Here is a 17958-nt window from a genome sequence, read left to right as displayed (position 1 = left end):
TATCTAATTTGTAGTCTTCTGGGTCCTTAACCGTTTCCTTCTCTGTGGTGGTCTTCTTAATTCATTTCAGGGATGGCAGAAGAGAAACAGGTTTGTGCAACCATGCTTTGGGTCAGACATACATCTTCCTCCTGTGAGGATGAGTGGGGAAATTCACGCGCATATGGAAACTGGGCATAACCATGCACTGAAAAGAACCCTAACCTAGCAAAAGAAGATTGATGGACACCACTAGACCTCTGAGTCTTGTCCAGTCTTTTAGACACCCTCCTTTGGGTCAAGAAATGGGGCGATTTGCTAGCCATCTTCTTACCATCTGCTGAAGCATCTGAAAACTATAATGCGCCCATGAAGAGTTCTCCCATCATGCCATAGAACTGTTGCACAAATAAGGGACTTCCATTCCCCCCCCCTTGGACAATTCTAGATGGGTTTTGAAGCACCACCAATAATCCTGTCCTGCTTTTGAAGGAAAAAAAAACACAAAATATTGAGAAGGTAACTTATGATTTTTCAAACAGCCATACTCCTTCCGACTCTCCTGTTCCTGAGGGCTGTGAAATGGTGTTACTTTGTCTTGCACTGGTGCAGCGTGTGTGTATACTCTCGACGCAAGGTATTTTTTGAGCTGTTGAATTTCGCGATGTGTGTCCATGTGTGTATGCGTGCGCATGTGTGATTGTGTGTGTTGGTCAGCTGAACGCACGTCCGCAGGAGACACGTTTGTGGCCTGCTGGAAGATGGGCAAACTCAATATCCAGGGAGACAGCCAGACCGCCGATCGCTAGACTTTTAAGAGTTGATCCGAAAGAGAATCTGTTAAAGAAAAGTGCTCCGGTAAAATTGTTTACAAGAATTCTAAATATTTCTCCTCAAAAATTAGGAAGTCTTCCCTTCCACATCCTGCCTCTTCCCTTCGGTGTAAATCGATCTCATATTTCAGTTAAGAAACAAGCAGAAAATAGAAGTCGCATATTTAGAATGCCGATACTTAGCATAATGGCCTTAAATAATTCTTTTTTATATATATCTATAAAGTTGGGTGACTGCCTCTTAAGGCTGAATGCTGCAAAAGATCACGGTGTTAAAAAACGTTGTGGGGTTGTGTTTGTTTTTTGCCCTTTCCTTTTTTTTTTTGCCAAATTTGGCGAGTGTGTGTGTGTGTGTGTGTTTGTGTGTGGCATGGAAGAGCTAGGAGGGCAGGGAAGGAACGGATCCCTTAGTGCAAATGTGGTAGTTACAATCACTTGGACACAAGTTGCGGTTTGTTCTGGAAAGAGAAGCAGATGAGGGAATTACGTCTCTTTTCTCCACGCCAAGGAAAACAAAACTAGTAAGTTTTTCTCCGATAGATCCTGACCAGCTTTGACTCTCTAGCATAGATTATTTTGCATTTCATCCTCAAACGTGTATACAGCCAGCCCTCGACTTAACAACAGTTTGTTTAGTGACTGTCTGAAGTTAAAACCGCTCTGAAAAAAACTTATGACCATTTATGACTTATGACCATTTTTTCACACTTACAATCGTTACAGCACCCCCATGGTCACGTGATCAAAATTCAGATGCTTGGCAACTGACTCGTATTTATGACGGTCCCGGGATCAATGTGATCAGCTTTTGTAACCTTCTAGTAAACAAAATCAATGGAGAAGCCAGATTTACATAACCACCCATGTTGCTAACTTAACAGCTGAAAGGCAGGTCGTAAAATGGGGTAAAAGTTGCTTAACAACTGTCTCATTTAACAACAAAAGTTTTGGGCTCAGTTGTGGTGATACGTCAAGGACTATCTGTAATTACTGTGGAGTAAAAACCAACCAACACGCATTGCAAATTCCCCAATTAAAAACAACCAACAAAGTCATAACCTCACCACTCCAGGGATGGCATTCCAAGGCGATTAAAACAGATTTCAGGGAAATTGTAGAGAGGGCGGGGAGAAGATACCTCTTGCATTAATAGTGTTATGAGAGCTGTGCTTTTCTTCTTCGCTTTTTCTTTGAAGTCTGCATTTAAAATAGACAAAATGGCCTTGAGATGGTAGTAAATTATTCAGATCTTTGAAGTAGTTGGCACCGACCAATTAGCAGACCCTGGAAACAACAGATGTCTTCCCTTTAGGGCTTATATCCAGCCCATGTGGGTGACTAGGAAGAAAGCACTTGTAGATGTTAGCTCAGATTTTGTGTTTGCAGCTGGGTTGGGAGAATCTGCCAAAATATGAAGGATTTTAGGTCCATCCAGCCCTCTGACTTTTTTTTTTTTTTTATACAGATCGACAAGTTGCTCTGCTCACCATATAGGTTAGAGATTTTTTATCCAAAGTTTAGTTTGGTGTTTTGAATGATGCGATTGACCAACATTTCTTTCACTCGAGATATCGCAATTCTTGTGTTGGACTATAAACCCAAAGGTTTATATTCATGGTTACTGCCAGTGACAGGATGGAGCTGATGTTGGATAGTTTTTGAAAAGAGGTCCCAAGAACCAAGAAAGACGTATGGAATTACTTCTGAGCAGTTTCTTTTCTGTTCCTCACCTATAGACTGAAGCTACTTGCATCGTTGTAGATACACTTTGCTGGGGAGAAATTATCTTAACTCTCTTCTCCTCAATCAAACTATCTAAACTTCACTGTCTCTTAGTTCTCTGGAATGTGGCCCCTCCCTGCTGGGAATCCAGACTACCTTCCGCCACAGTAGACCCGGGCCTTGTTAGTTCTCAGCAGGAAATGTCTGGTGTGTAGACAAGACCACAGACTCCATATCTCAAAAGAAGACAATGGCCATAGATTTCTGTGTTGTTTTCCCAGAGGGACAACACAGTTCAACTTGAACTCTTGAAAGCTTTCTCACCCAAACGTGGTTCACCTTGAAGCTGTGAACTGCAGGGACGTGCTCGCTTTAGAAAAATGGAGGACCACTTCTTTATCCTTCAACCACATTTACTTTCTTTTAACTTGTCTGCTTGTTTTATTTTGATCAAACTGCAGGTTTACCCGTTTGCAATCCTTGTGTGTGTGTGTGTGTGTGTGTGTGTGTGTGTGGTTTTGGTTCAGGATTTTTTTTCCCTCTTCCTTTTTTTCCCCCCTCTTAACTTGAAGCCTTAATATTTTACTTCTTTGAAATAAGCAACAGAGGGCAGAGTGGAGAAAACCAGATGCTGCTGTATTTCTGCTTGGGTTTAATAATAGACTTTACCCTGTGCAGTTAAAAAAACACACACATCAAGCATCAAAGACAAAGGGCTTGTGAAGTCGACAGGGATAGATCACAGAGGATTTCTTGGGGATGTATATATATATACATATATATACTTTGTGGGAACAGCTGGTAAAGTTCAGCAAATCTTTTCAGAGCTATCAAATTCCTAAGTCATCTTTTTTGTTGTTCCCTGAGCAGATATCCTCCAGTGTTTAAACACACACACACACACACAGACGCAACAAACACACAGACAAAACTATGCAGAAGTATGCTTTAATGTTGAAAACCTGATATGCAGCCAGGTGGGTGTGCTAGAAACGAAAAAAGAAATAAGAAAAGCGTACCCAAGGTTTTGTAAATATTTGCTCATCGTATTTGTACAATGGGGGAGAGGGGTCTTATAAGCAAGACCCTCTCGGTTGAGGATCACAGTCTTGCAGACAAAAGCTGAACAGGGGCCACAACGTTGTGGACTGCCTCTGCACGGCCCAAGCCTGGGATTAGGGACAGAAAGAACCTAAAGACTGAAAGGGCGATGTTGCTATTAAAACCACGGTTCAAGGACCTTGTTGATGGAGAGACCTCCTAACAGTCTGTATTCACCTGTTCTCCTTATCTCAAAACTTTGGAATGTAATCTGTGCAGGCTTCGTGAAACTTGTGTCTGTAATTCTCATCTCTGTCGCTTTAGTCTCAATACATATGTATATATTTTTCAATCCGGCTTTCAAGGTGGCTTCCTTTATACGTTTCCTTCTTTTGCTGCTGAATCTCACCGTTGCTGGGTGGGGGGGAGACAGTGTGTGTGTGTGTGTTCAGTTTTGAATGCCCAGGGAATTGGGAAATTCTGAAATATTGGGAAAAAAGGATGTACCATCATCATCACTACAACTAGCTGTCCAAATCTGGAGCGATTCAGATTTATTTAGTATCCTAGAATGACCCAACTTGTCAATCCTTCTCATTTCAACCCATTTAAGAGAACGAAGGAAGGGTTTGTTGTGGGCAGTTGTCCTTAGACAGAAGAAACCAATGGACTGATGCTGAATCAGCCCTCTGTATAACTCATGTAGACATCTAGCGTCCTCAGTGGCTCATGGATATCCACCTTAACGTCTTGCCCATTGGATTCTTAAAAATGGTTAAGATCCTTTTAATTTGAATAAAGTGGTGGGATTTTGATGTGCTGAAAATGAAACAAAACACATGAACTTTGATACTGTAGAATGCTTGAAAACCCCACAAGGGCATCAAAGACACAAGAAAACTAAAAAAAGTATAGAATATCATTAGTTGGGGGCTAGGTAAGGAAGGGATAGATAGATAGATAGATAGATAGATAGATAGACAGACAGACAGACAGACAGACAGACAGACAGACACATGAGAAACAAATGGTAGATGAGAGAAAGTGATTGAGATAGATAGATAGATAGATAGATAGATAGATAGATAGATAGATAGATAGATAGATAGATAGATAGATGATGATAGATAGATAGAGGATAGGTAGGTAGATGATATTTTGATGAGAAACATAAATGGTAGATGAGAAAGATTGAGAAAGATAGATATAAATGATAGAGATAGATAGATAGATGATAGATGATAGATAGATAGATAGATAGATAGATAGATAGATAGATAGATAGATAGATAGATAGAACACTCCAAGACCAATTCAGAGATTGTAACAGCCAATTACAGTCCCAAAATATAAGAGAATTAGTCTTAACAATGGATTACTTGGTATATTTCTCTTGGCAAGGCTAATGTAGCCTTATGGCAAAATATAACATTTAGCAATTAAAAGGGTATCATTAAAAAAAGCTTCTAAATAACATTGATTGGAACTGCCAAGTAATTAGGAACTGAATTAATGGAGAATGCAGCTCGGTCATAATATTTACACTTTAAAAGAGCATGTGCTACCATTTCATTTTCCCCAGAGGAGCCCAGGGCATTTGCGCTATGACAATCTGATTGTACATATAGTACTGCCTAGTATATATGGGGTTATTTTAGCAGGGATAGTCCAGTCTCCATCTCAGTTTGGAGAAGATCTAGACTTTCACTGAGCCTCAGCTAAATCTTGACTCAGTCCCTAAAGATCTGAAAAAATTAAGAAGATGGAATGGGAAAACCATCAAACATAACTGGAGAATAATCATCCTATTTTCCATTTCAACATAAATGAAAATGAACTTGATTGAAAGAAGGATCTCTGAAGACGTTGCCAATTTAGGGTTAGATCTACTTTTTTATGGAGAGCAAAAACGTGGAAAAAAATTGTTGCGAAGTGCTCACAACGGACGGTACAAAATACACTTAATCATTCATAAAATCTCCAGTTGCCTTAAATTTCTGGACTTCTTTCCCCGAACAATATGGAAAGTTAGGAAATCCCTCCGAAGAATGTGAACTAAACACAATATGGTCTCGGTTGCTCAGTGCCAGTTAATTGTGTAAAAGAAAATATTTGGACAGGAATGTCATAAATTGGTGCTCTTACACAATTATCTCTCTCAGCTAAATGTTTCTATTTTAAATCCAATCTTACACTGCCTGCTGCTGCAAGGCAGAACTGCCTGTCATTTGTACCAAAATATCAGCATTGCTGCCAGTCAAGTCATTGTGGATTTTTGACAGTTTGGATGGAAACCAGCTGCAAAAAAAGCTCAAATCAAATTACATTTGGAAGGTTCTCTTGTCAGCATCCAGGCCACATTTTGGTTGTGCAGATATAAAACCACACCATTTGGGAAGACTAGAAATCAGATCTCCACTTTGCTGGAGCAATTCACAATTAATTAAATATTATTCTAATATTTAATGCTTCTCTGGATGGGCTGCCCCCCCCCCAAAAAAAACCTGCTTCTCTCCATTCATTCCAAGGATTAGGGGAGTTTATGCCACTGTTTTTCAATCTCAGCAACTTTTAAGAGGGGTGGACTTCAACTCCCAGAATTCCCCAGACATAATCCATGGACTTCAATTCCCAGAATTCTCCATGTCGGCTAGGGAATTCTGGGAGTTGAAATCCCCCCCTCTTCAAGTTGCTGAGATTGAGAAACGCCGGCATAAGAGAAAACAGCCTTAGAGAAACAGAAAGGACTACAGCTCCCATCAGCCTGGCCCATGGCAAGGCACCATGGAAGGGGAAGGCCAACGCATTAGGGTGGGAAGGGAGCCTTCTTGCAGTTTTTATGACCCACGGAGCAAAGTGGTGCCTCCCGGCTTAGGCTACCGCTCTCCCATCATTCCCTATCCGGCCTTGACTGTGGATGATGGGTGCAGGAATCCATCACACTCGAGGAAGCGAAGCTGCTTCTCCCGTTCAAAAATAGTCCCTTCTCCTTTAAGGCGGAGGAATTGCGGGACGGCTCACCGAGTCTTTGGCGGAGGGATCTTCTCCTTCCAAGGAGGCTCCGCCCCCTCGGCTCCGCAGATACTTTTCGAAGCCGCCTCGTCCCTTCGGGGTTCCTTCGGCCCCGCCCACCGGCCAGTCCCCGCCTCCTCCTGCCCCCTTCCCTTAGGCCGCCCAATGGTGGGCTCCCCTCGCCGCCCCGGCCCCGCCCATCCCGCGCGCCCATCGAGGCATTTTGTCCCGCGCCGCGCCCCGTCCGCGGCGGGAAGCGATTCCCCTCAGGCAGCCCGCCGCCATGGCGTTCCGGCGGCTCTTCACCGTCTCGGCGGCCGCGGCCTGCGGCTTGGCGGGCGGCTCGGTCCTCTTCTCCGCCGTGGCGCTCGGGAAGCAGCCGCCGCCTCCGCAGAGGGCGGAGAAGGCCGGCGGGGACGCCCCGGAGCCCCTCGCAGCCTCGCTACCGCCGCCGCCGGGGCTGCTGCTGCTGCCGTCGCCGACCGCCGCCTCGGCCGCCCCCGCCTGGCTGGAGAAGGCCAACGGCTGCGGCTTCTGGGACAACAACTGGGACCGGTGAGCAGCCCCCCTCGCCCAGAACTCCCCCCCCAAGACTCATCCCCCCAGGACCCCCTCCCCCCACAGACACTCGGATCCCCCCACTTCCCTTGGGACCCCCTCAAGCCTGGCCCCACTTTGGTATACAGGGTCTCCTGCCTGAGCCAGGGGGCTGGACTGGAAGACCTCCCAGGTCCCTTCCAGCTCTGTATTTCTGTTCTTCTGCCCCAGGGAAGGTGGGAGACGGGGTGGGCCACTGGTGCCCTCCGGGGGTTGAAGTGTTAGGAGTTCTGCTCATTTGCTGAGGAGGAAGGAAGGAGGAGGAGGAGGAAGAGGAGAGGGAGGAGGGGGAGAAGGAAGAGCAGGAGAGAGGAGGAGGGAGGGAGGAAGGAAGGAGGAGGAAGAGGAGGGGGAGGAAGAGCAGGAGAGGAGGAAGGAAGGAGGAGGAGGAAGAGCAGGAGAAGGAAGGAGGGAGGGAGGAAGGAGGAGGAAGAGCAGGAGAGGAGGAGGAAGGAAGGAGGAGGAGGAAGAGGAGAGGGAGGAGGGGGAGAAGGAAGAGCAGGAGAGAGGAGGAGGAGAAGGAAGGAGGGAGGAAGGAAGGAGGAGGAAGAGGAGGGGGAGGAAGAGCAGGAGAGGAGGAGGAAGGAAGGAGGAGGAGGAGAAGAAAGGAGGGAGGAAGGAGGAGGAAGAGGAGGGGGAGGAGGAAGAGCAGGAGAGGAGGAAGGAGGAGGGAGGAAGGAAGGAGGAGGAAGAGGAGAGTGGGAGGAGGAAGAGCAGGAGAGAGGAGGAAGGGAATGAAGGATGCAGGAGGAGGAGAGAGGAGAAAGGAAAGATGGGGAGGAGGGAGGAAGAGGAGGAGGATCGATGTTCTATGTTGAATGGTTTTCCCCTAATCCAGGTTCTGGATCTGGGGTGCTTGCGGTCCAATGTTCAGTTGGCCTCCCTGGCAGGCTTGTTGGAGGGAGTGGGCAGGGCAGGGCTGCCAGTCCCTGTTCAGGTAGAAATGCCCCCTGCACTGTTGTTTCTCCAGCCACCTTAAGAGAAGTTTGAGTGTTCTCAAAATGCCGGTTTTGGGGGAATTTTGGGGAATTGAAGTGGATGCATGCTGGCTGGGGGATTCTGGGAATCGAAGTCCAGCCTTCTTAAAGTTTCCAACGTTGAGAAACACCAACCTTTCTGCTGGACAACGTAAAGCAAGTTGTCAGGACTCATAATCATACCCTGGGCTTGCCATTCTGACTTGCTGTGCTTTCCTGCTCTCTGCAATGGGCAGACCTGAGTTCTAGCCCAAACATCCAGAAGGCAAAGATGCAGGGTAGATTCCAAACAGCCTGAATGATTAAGAAAGCCTCTCCTTCGCTTCCCTGCTTGTCTTTGAGAGCTTTTTAAGCTGAACCCTCTACTTGGGCAACTTTCCTGCCCAATTAGAAATACTTTCTCATAACAGATGTTCTGGGTGCTAATCCTGTAAGTGAATGTCTGTTCAATTGGTGCTCTGGGATAAAAGAAGACTCTGCAGAGGGGTCCTGAATAAGGTGGCTGAATGTACATTCAAAAATGTCAGTAACTAATGCTTCTCTTGCCACGTCCTGCTGTTTGTCTTAAGGATGAGCACAGCACGAGTTGCTGAAGATAAACAGAGTGAATAAAGTTTAGTGGATGTCACTTCGTCCCCGATTTGTTGACTTTTTTTTTTTTTTTTGCAGAGCACAGCCATGCTTGAGTGGAGGTTAAAATTGTTGGCTAGCGTTCTTCTAATATCATAGGAACTGGAACCAGAGTCTTAAATTTTAGGGTGGTTTACACCAAAATTACAGATCCAGCAATCATATCATCCATGTAAAAAAAATATCAAGTGTTACCAATCCTTAAGCATGCAATGCCTTTCTACTGAACAGATTTTGAACAATTGCTTTAAGCCTTACCACTTCAGGAGAACCTTTGAAAATATATAATCTATGGCAGTTCATATTATATTTACACACACACACACACACACACACACACACAGCCACTTCATAGTTATTGGGAATTTCAGACATCAGAGTAATTGCCTAATGCCTTCTGTTTTTCTGCTATAAATGAAATAATACCTATGCTTTTCGGAATACTGCAGTTACTAATTCTCTTAGTAAAGAGAATTAAGCATTAATTTCTGCCTGATCCCTTCCAGATTAATAACACTAAATCTGAACGAAAGCCTGCCTAACATTTAATTTCATAATGGGTTGGAACTGCTGGTCTCAGTATAGGTACGGGTAAGCAAAACCCCCATAATCGGCTTATGCGGAGTCCGTTTAGTTTTGCAGCTTGGCTACACTGGGTCGGGTTCATACATAACGATAAACTAAATCAGAATGTTTTTGGGAAGGACTAAACTCGCCCGTGCATGCTTTCTAACTGCTTAGGTCCAACAATGATTTTGCTATAGGAAAGAGAGAGAACTTGTATAAATAATTACTTGAATCCAAGCCAGGGTTCCTTGGCTTGTTGTAACATGCAAAAAGGCTTATTTTGAATGTCTGAGCACTCATTTGTGGTTTCAGATTTGTAGAACTTTTAGCATCTCAGGCAGTTTTGTTTAGCTAAGGGCAAGTAATTCTTTTATGGATGACATTGCTTGTATGTTGTTCGTGTCCCTAGCTGCTTTTCTAAACAGTTAGTTGATATGACTCTATATCCTATGTTACTGTGACTAACCATAGTTAGTTAATAGGACTAGAGCCTAAATCTCTTTGCAAAAGACCTGACTTAATCCAGTGGGGTTCCCTTTAAATCAGTGGTATCACTTTCTTTATATTTGTATTTCTATTTACACATTTCTTTTTTGAAAAAAAAACCAGTTCCAATTTTCTTTTTAAAAGTAGGAATCGATAGATTTCCATAAAAAAAATACTGCTTCTGCAAATCAGAAAGGCATAAGCTGATATTAATAACTAGCCCGTCTGTTTACCTTGCCATTGATTCAATGTTAACATTTACATTCAGATGTGTATCATTTTTCAACGTAATGGCCACTGTTGTGAAAGTGAAACAATATCCGCTTGCTTGAGAGTGCATTAAGACCATAAACACCCATCGCATCAAAGTGATGAGCAAGCTTTGAGCTTCCGCTTATATCTCTCCTTTTCTGAATGCATTTTGTTTTGGCAGCTCTCCAGGCCTCGCTCTGACTCTCCTTTATTTTTCTGCTGTGCTTAATAAATCATTAAGGCTAGAAGCAGGAAGGAAACGCCAAAACTGGGTCTGCTCTTAAATGGGGAACAAAAATAATCCAGTGATAGGAAATGAGTTGAAATGCCTAGGCAGGTGTCTTCAAACCTGGCCCTTTTATGACTTGTGGACTTCAACTCCCAGAATTCCTCAGCCAGCGTGCCTGGCTGAGGAATTCTGGGAGTTGAAGTCCACAAGTCATAAAAGGGCCAAGTTTGAAGACCCCTGGCCTTGAACTACAAACTGGCCGAGCATGTAGCATAAAAAATTGCAGGTAAATTGCTGTCTTAGTGTCTCTGTTAGTAATTGTAAGTGAGGGGATGAATTAAGCAGACTTTACAATTCCCCAAAACTTCGGTTGTTTCATCCTCTTTTGGAATATATGGAACCGCTTTGTTTATCAGCTAACGGTCACTGAACGAACTGTTGCAAGATGAGGACTTGCTTGTAGCTTCTACTGGCCCCATTGCTCTTCTGTCTTTTAGAGAAAAGCACCTCTGTGAAAAACGGCACGAAGGCAGTCTGAATTGCTAAGTCTAAGGCTGGCTTTCTCAAAAAAAGGTGCACCACTGGAGCTGAGCTCATTGCTTTGCGCGTCTGCTGTGTTCAGTGCAAGAATTTTCTGCTTTTAGGAGAGAACCTTTGGCTCTCATGAACCTGAAGAAGAAAAACGAAGAGACCGGTGAACAGGAGGCGTCTTCTCGCTTAGCCCACTATAAAACAAAAGCTACCCGGCATATATTCCTCATACGCCATTCTCAGTACAATCTGGATGGGCAACAGGATAAGGACAGAATCTTAACGAAGCTGGGTAAGTACATGGGCTTGTGGGTGGAGATTCAATTTATGGTTGCTGGGGGGCTGCTTGCTTGGTGCATACAGTTGTGGCCAAAATTGTGGAAACCTTTTGGGAAAAGTGTATTTTTGAGGTTTGGTGGCTAATAACACCACTTTTTTGGGGGGAGTGGTACCATAAAATTATGTATCAATGGAAAGATAATTTAATCACGAATGTAATGCAAAATAGTTTGTTCAATTATCCCTACTGTATTCTATGAAAAGGTATAGCCAAATAACCAGAAAAAGGAAGCACAACTTGCTCAGGTTGATCTCAGGTAGCTTTCCTTCATCTGATGGTAGCCAATGAGCGTGAGTGTTTAGAGAGCTAATCAGGTGTCATCTTGTTTTGACCATGAGCCAATCAGATCACAGTAGGATTCAGTTATCGATGTCATGTATTGAAGCTGAGAGGAGGACATTTGTCAGTGTGTTATGTGATAGCTATCAAGTTGGTTGGGGGTTTTTTTGTGTTCTTTCATGTAGTGAGCTTGTAAAACGTAATGAAATTAAAGTAACGGTGCAAAGAGTTGACTGGTCGCCCAGAAAGCGATGTAAAATAGTATTATTCAGTGCGCAAGGCTACAGTTATAAAGAAATTAGAAGAAAAATGGGTGGAATCTTAACCAAAGATTCTACTGTACGCTTTTCCCAAAAGGTTTCCACAATTTTGGCCACAACTGTAATTGATGGAGAGCCTTACATTCTTTCTTAAATGTAGATATATATATATATATTTGTACTGATTTGCTTCATCACCGTTCAGTTAAATGACTTCTGCTTCTTTTAACCGTACTTAACCCATTAACTGGTATCTCTTTTCAAGCCAATGGCAAAGGCCTCAGTACCCACCTTATTCAGAAAACTGTTCTGCTTTCATTGCTTACCAACTTGCAGATTTCTGTCTGAATGCATGAAGAATGCAAACAGGAATGGTGGGAAAAGGAACAAGTTCTGATTTTAAAACAGTGCTGAAACAAAAAAAAACAACCTCTGTGCCTTATTAGGAATTTATACATAAGTGTACCTTTTAGGCCGTGAGCAAGCTGAGCTGACCGGAATGAGACTCGCAAGTCTGGGGCTGAAATTTGATAAAATTGTCTATTCTTCAATGGCCAGAGCAACGGAAACAACCAACATTATTAGCAAACATCTTCCTGGTGAGTGTCTTCTTGGAACAGAGTTTGTGGTAAGCAACATTTGTGTAGTTTTACCACGTGCCCGCAGGACCAGCTGTCTGACTTGCTTGTACTTTGAGCTGTTATATCCGAAGGGTTCAATTCAAAGTCTGTAGCCAGCAGGGATCTTAAGAGGTTCTTTAAAGAAAAATATTACAATATTCATTCTTTTATGTTCGTTAACATTTCCTCAAGCTTCTGGAATGCATTGTGTCAGATTAAATTCTGACCTTTTGCCTCTTTTTCCAGTTGCAACACAGATGCTTTGTGTGTATCAGAGAAAGATAACATTCTGGGACATAATGCCTGAGTCACATATATTGTTTTTTTGTTCCTACTTCTAATCTTGGCTAGTTTGCAATCCCAAGTCAGCAGTGGCGTAAGCCAATTCCCTGAGCATCATGCAAAATTATCTTGAACCACGTGATGCCTTTTCATAGGTAGGCAAACAAGAAGCAGTAGTCCGTTTAGTTAAGATTGGCACTGATTAAATTGTTGATTTAAGAGACAAGAGATAATATTGTGTCATCGACTGCAACTCGTTAACAACATTGACTTGGAAAATCGAAATGTTGTCTTGGTTTTGCTTGTTCCTGGAGTATTTGTGAAGAAACTGTGACTGATTACCGGAAGATAAAATTGGGTTGAAAGGAAAACATAATACCAACTGCAGAGATGCCTGGGGGTGACAAACAGGAGAAGGAAACAAAATATTAAAATATACAGGAAGCAGCTAAGTCCATTTCAGTGCTAGAAACACTGCAAACCATTTTTTAAAGAATCAAAAACCTGCGGCAAGGAGGCATCTAGGAGGGTTGAAAGCACTGTTTCATAGGGAGTTAAGGTTTTAATATTGAAAATATAGGAGGAAAAGAGGCCGTGGAACAGGCTTTAGGATCTGTGACAAGATGGACGAATTATGGGGGGAAAGCTAAAGTTAATGTATTGTGTATATTGGAAGATGTATATTTTACAAAAAATAAAAAAATTTTACAAGAAAAAAAAAAAAAAAAAAAGATGGACGAATTTTGGAGTCCATGCTAGTCTGTGACTATAATAAAAACGGATTGATCGATTGATTGATTGATTGGAAGTTATGGTAGTCTTTCCTTGAAGGCTACAAAGCAAGAATGGAGCATTTTAGAAAGTTGACAAGCTGGCACAGATTTAACTTCTATCTATCCAAGGTTGGTGATGGCCCTCTTTCACTTCAAAAATAAGACTTGTGTCAGAGCACTGGCGGCAAACATCTCTAGGAAATCTGTGTTCTAAATCTATTATGGAAGCGGGTGGGTGTCCGTGGAAAGATACGAAGACCAAAAGGCCTGTAAATCCTCTTGTGTACATTGGCCTGTGTATAAATCACACCACACCTTCTTTTCTCTCTTCCCCAGGGGTGACCAGGCTGAGCACGGACCTCCTGCGCGAAGGAGCCCCAATTGAACCAAACCCTCCCAGCTCTCACTGGAAGCCTGAAGCTGTGGTAAAATCTAGTCCAGCATTTAGCTTTTAGAATAGGAGGACAAAGCTGGAAGGGGCCTTGGAGGTCTTCTAGTCCAACCCCGTGCTATCAGAGCCCTTATTTCAAAGACCTTATGTTTTGGGGGCAGAATTACAGATTAAAAAGCTTAATAGAGGAATCTTATTGTAGAGCTTTCTTTTATATATATATAGAATAGAGCTGGAAGGGACCTTGAAGGTCTTCTAGTCCATTTTGTGGTGTAACTTTAGGGTTTAAGGCTGGCTTCTCTCTGCATGCACATAATCTCGTGAGAAAAATGCAAAAAAAAAAATGCAGATTGATAAGCAGGTTGCTCTCTATTTTGTTGTCGATTTGCAAAGTGCTCCATTTGCCGTTCGTTTAGTGACAATAAACAAACGGTAACTGACAACGCTAAAGCAAAACCGGTGTTTTTCGTTCAAATGGCAAAAGGAGAATAATGCATGAGCATCAAAGAAAAGTTCAGCCATTGATAAAATTACTTGGAAATCCAAAACTGTTCTACTGTGTTTGCAGTTTGTCTATTCTTCTGTAATTTGATAGATGTAGGCATTTAAAGCTTTTACAGAATACTGTAATATAAGCGAGAGCTCTAGGACAGCCGAAGCACTATTTAGATAAAAGGGCAAGGCTCAGAATCTTAAACTGGATTTCGAGGACTTAATACAGCCTGTTCTTTTTAATTCCTGCTGATTCCAGCCATCCAAAGAATATTAAATATCGAGGCCTCTGGATTTTAATGTGTTGGGGAGAGCCGATCGTTGATTCTGACGATTAAAAGAGGGAGGGGAAAAAAATCTGCGCAGGCTTTAATTATCTGCCGCTACCACCAAACTTTTTGCTTTTAGCAGTATTACGAAGATGGCGCTCGCATCGAGGCCGCCTTCCGAAACTACATTCACAGAGCTGATATCAAGCAGGAGGACGACAGCTACGAAATCTTCATCTGCCACGCAAACGTGATTCGCTATATTGTCTGCAGGTAACTCGGGCGACGCTCCTAAATCCTTTGGCTCTTAAGTGGGTTTAGCACCTCGCGCCATGCGTTAGACGGGGGGGATCGGATGCTTTTAGCACATGGCTGGGAGTTTAGGAATACCCAGTAATTGGAACAGTTGTCTGCAGGATTAACTCAGAGCTTTGCTTTTCACTCTCTAAGTAGCGGGATTTGAAAGAATCGTTTAAACAAATGCAATATTTAAAAACTAGATGGGAGAAGCCGCGGTGGGAATATATTAATTCCTGTGTTTGGAGCCCGTCTGAATTAACATCAGTAATTTTCCTCACAGCCTCCCCCAATAAAAGGCCTTGTTGATAGCTCTGGTGCTTCAGTCAATGGCCGGGGGGGAGTGGGTAATGGGAGTTGTAGTTCCCTACCTGAAGGGTTGCAAGTGAAGAGACAAAGGGATGAACGGACTGATTGGAATCACTGCTCCACTATCTCTCCAGAGGATATTTCAAATGTGCTAAAAGCTTTTTACCTACTGTATTTGCAGGAATTGTACTCAATTTAAAGCTGTGCCAATTTTAATGAGAATTGCCTCTCTACTTAACCCATGTTTATATCTAGCTGTGCAGACAATGGACACAACATTGTTGGACTTTGAGGCCGAGGTGTTTAATTACTTAAGATGACACTCACTTAAGATTGCTTTAGTATTTGCTAAGTTTATTTTAAGCTGGGGGACGGTTCCAAAAGGTTCTAAAAGCAATTATCTCTCGGAGTTTGGCTCAAAGAGGAGAGAGAGAAGGTGGACAGTGGCTGTAGACATATTTATAGTCTTGCTAAAAAACAACAACCCCCTCTCTAAGATTCTTTTAGCTCTCCTGGGGGATAAAAACTTGCTAAGTTAATTATGATCCTTCACACGGCTCTCATTTAATCCCAGCATAATGAATTTCTGAAAAATACTAGGCCAATTAGCTTTTGACAACAGTGAACTCACAAACTCGCCCTTGTCTTGATTTTATTTTTATCCGGCCTTTATTAATTTTAGAAATGACTCAAACATACTTACTATTCCTTCCTCCTCCTATGTTCACCTCCACCACATGCACGAGTGTTCAGTCGCTCCAAAGAGTAAAATGCAGGAAAAAAAAGTTTAGGAAGTCTTTCATTGCCCTTGGGGACACCAATTTGGTGATGGGATCCAGATGGCAGAGAGTAATGTAATATAGGATGTGTGACTGACGTAAGCGTTCCTCTTCATTTTACTAAATACACAATTTACAAGAGAAGGTCTCCCTAAAAGATTTGTCGCTCTTGCGGTTTCGTTTTGTGGATTTGCCGTTAAATGAGGGCTCCCCGGTGCTCTCTGCACTTGCTTGTTTCCTTGGAGACATTTCATGACCCAACTAGGTAACATCATCAGTGCTAGAAGGGAGTGGGCTTTGTTGTCAATTTCTATTCTAGTGCCTTGCCTTGTCGGCATCAGTGTTGCTGTTAAACGCATTGCGTTGCATTTATTTTTGTTTTACCAGCCACCGGGAGCAAAGAATTGACCTCATAGGCTTTATCAAAACATTCACAGTTGTTTTCCTTTTTTAAAAAAAAAATATATATTGTTTTTTTCGAAGAGCGTTGCAATTTCCTCCGGAAGGTTGGCTTCGGATATCCCTCAACAACGGCAGCATCACCCACCTGGTGATCCGCCCCAATGGCAGAGTGGCCCTTCGCCTGCTGGGCGACACGGGGTTTATGCCGCCGGAGAAGATCACCCGCAACTGAGTAAGCCTTCTTTGGCGTTTCCCATCAGCCTTGAACCCACACAACCATATTGGAATATATTACAGGTAGTCCTCGAATCGCAACAGCTCGTTTAGTGACAGTTCAAAGTTACAAGGGCATTGGAAAATAGGACTTAGGACTGTTTTTTCACAGATAGGACCTCTGTGGCATCTCCTTGGTCACATGATCAAAATTCAGGCTCTTGGCAACGGGATCACACTTACGACTGTGATCCCCTTTTGTGACCAGTTCACAAGCAAAGTCAGTGAGGAAGCCAGATTTATTTAACCAACTGGGTTACTGACTTATCAAAGGGAGAAGCAACCTAGAACTAAGGAGAAACTTCCTGACACTCAGAACAATTAACCAGTGGAACAACCTGCCTCCAGAAGCTGTGGGTGCTCCAACACTGGAAGTTTTTAAGAAGGGAAAGGACAGCCGTTTGTCTGAAATGGTATAGGGTCTCCTGCCTGAGCAGGGGGTTGGACTCGATGACCTCCAAGGTCCCTTCCAACTTTATTATTACTACTACTAATACTATTACTATTTGCAGTGATTCACTTAACTGTGGCAAAAAAGGTCTTAAAATGGGGTGAAACTCACTTAACAGATGCCTCACTTGTCACCATAAATTTTGGGCTCAGTTGTGGCCATTAAGGACTACCTGTCATATTGGAACAATATTGTTGTGTAGGACACCAAGTTCCACTAGTCCAGGGGTAGGCAACCTTGGCTCTTTTATGACTGGTGGACTTCAACTCCCAGAATTCCTGAGCCAGCCACGCTGAGGGGAAAAGGAGAGGTTTCCATGCTTAGCCATGCTGGCTCAGGAATTCTGGGAGTTGGAAGTCCACGAGTCATAAAAGAGCCAAGGTGGCCTTACCCCTGCACTAGTCCTTAACTAACTCATGCCTCTTTCTCGCCCGTCCTTCTTTCAAGCTCACGTAAACAGGGAGGATCTCCAACCAAGAGGACAGAGCTGTTTCCAGACGCGGCCAGCCCTTTCCCTGAAAAGCTGCAGGCTCCCTCCCCTGGGCTTTGTCTGTGTCAGACCATTTCTTACACGTTACGATTTTGCACTAGCAGCTCATGGCGTGCGATGTTGAACCGTTGGGAGTTGGAGAGGACCCGTCTCCTCCGTGGCTTCAAAACAACAACGCTGGCGGCCTCTCACCTACCCAAGGGTTTGTTTGTTTTCTTTCCTATTTGGGGGGGGGGAGAAATAACTGCAACGTCCAGAGATACACGTTGGGTACTGAAATCGGTGTAAACCCAGAAGCCACCAGATCCAGCCATTCTGAAGACGAGGGAGACGAAATCTTGAAAGTAAGAGCGTCTTCTCTTATTATGCAGCTCCGATTTGCAGACGGGCACTGA

At 43.4% G+C, this 17958-nt stretch overlaps 1 protein-coding gene across 1 annotated transcript; it reads left to right on the top strand.

Annotated features, from left to right (window-relative positions):
* Positions 1–6870: 6870 nt before the first annotated feature.
* Positions 6871–17607, top strand: PGAM5 (PGAM family member 5, mitochondrial serine/threonine protein phosphatase). Its single transcript, XM_029285846.1, has 7 exons — positions 6871–7142; positions 10970–11148; positions 12209–12334; positions 13747–13835; positions 14702–14835; positions 16431–16581; positions 17521–17607. The coding sequence occupies exons 1-6, from the start codon at positions 6871–6873 to the stop codon at positions 16579–16581; spliced, it is 951 nt and encodes a 316-aa protein (XP_029141679.1). The 3' UTR covers positions 17521–17607.
* The last annotated feature ends 351 nt before the right edge of the window (positions 17608–17958 follow it).

Source organism: Protobothrops mucrosquamatus, unplaced genomic scaffold (genome assembly GCF_001527695.2).
Source record: "Protobothrops mucrosquamatus isolate PMUCROS unplaced genomic scaffold, P.Mucros_1.0 scaffold2345, whole genome shotgun sequence".
NCBI lineage: Eukaryota > Metazoa > Chordata > Lepidosauria > Squamata > Viperidae > Protobothrops > Protobothrops mucrosquamatus.
This window is presented reverse-complemented; position numbering and strand designations above follow the sequence as displayed.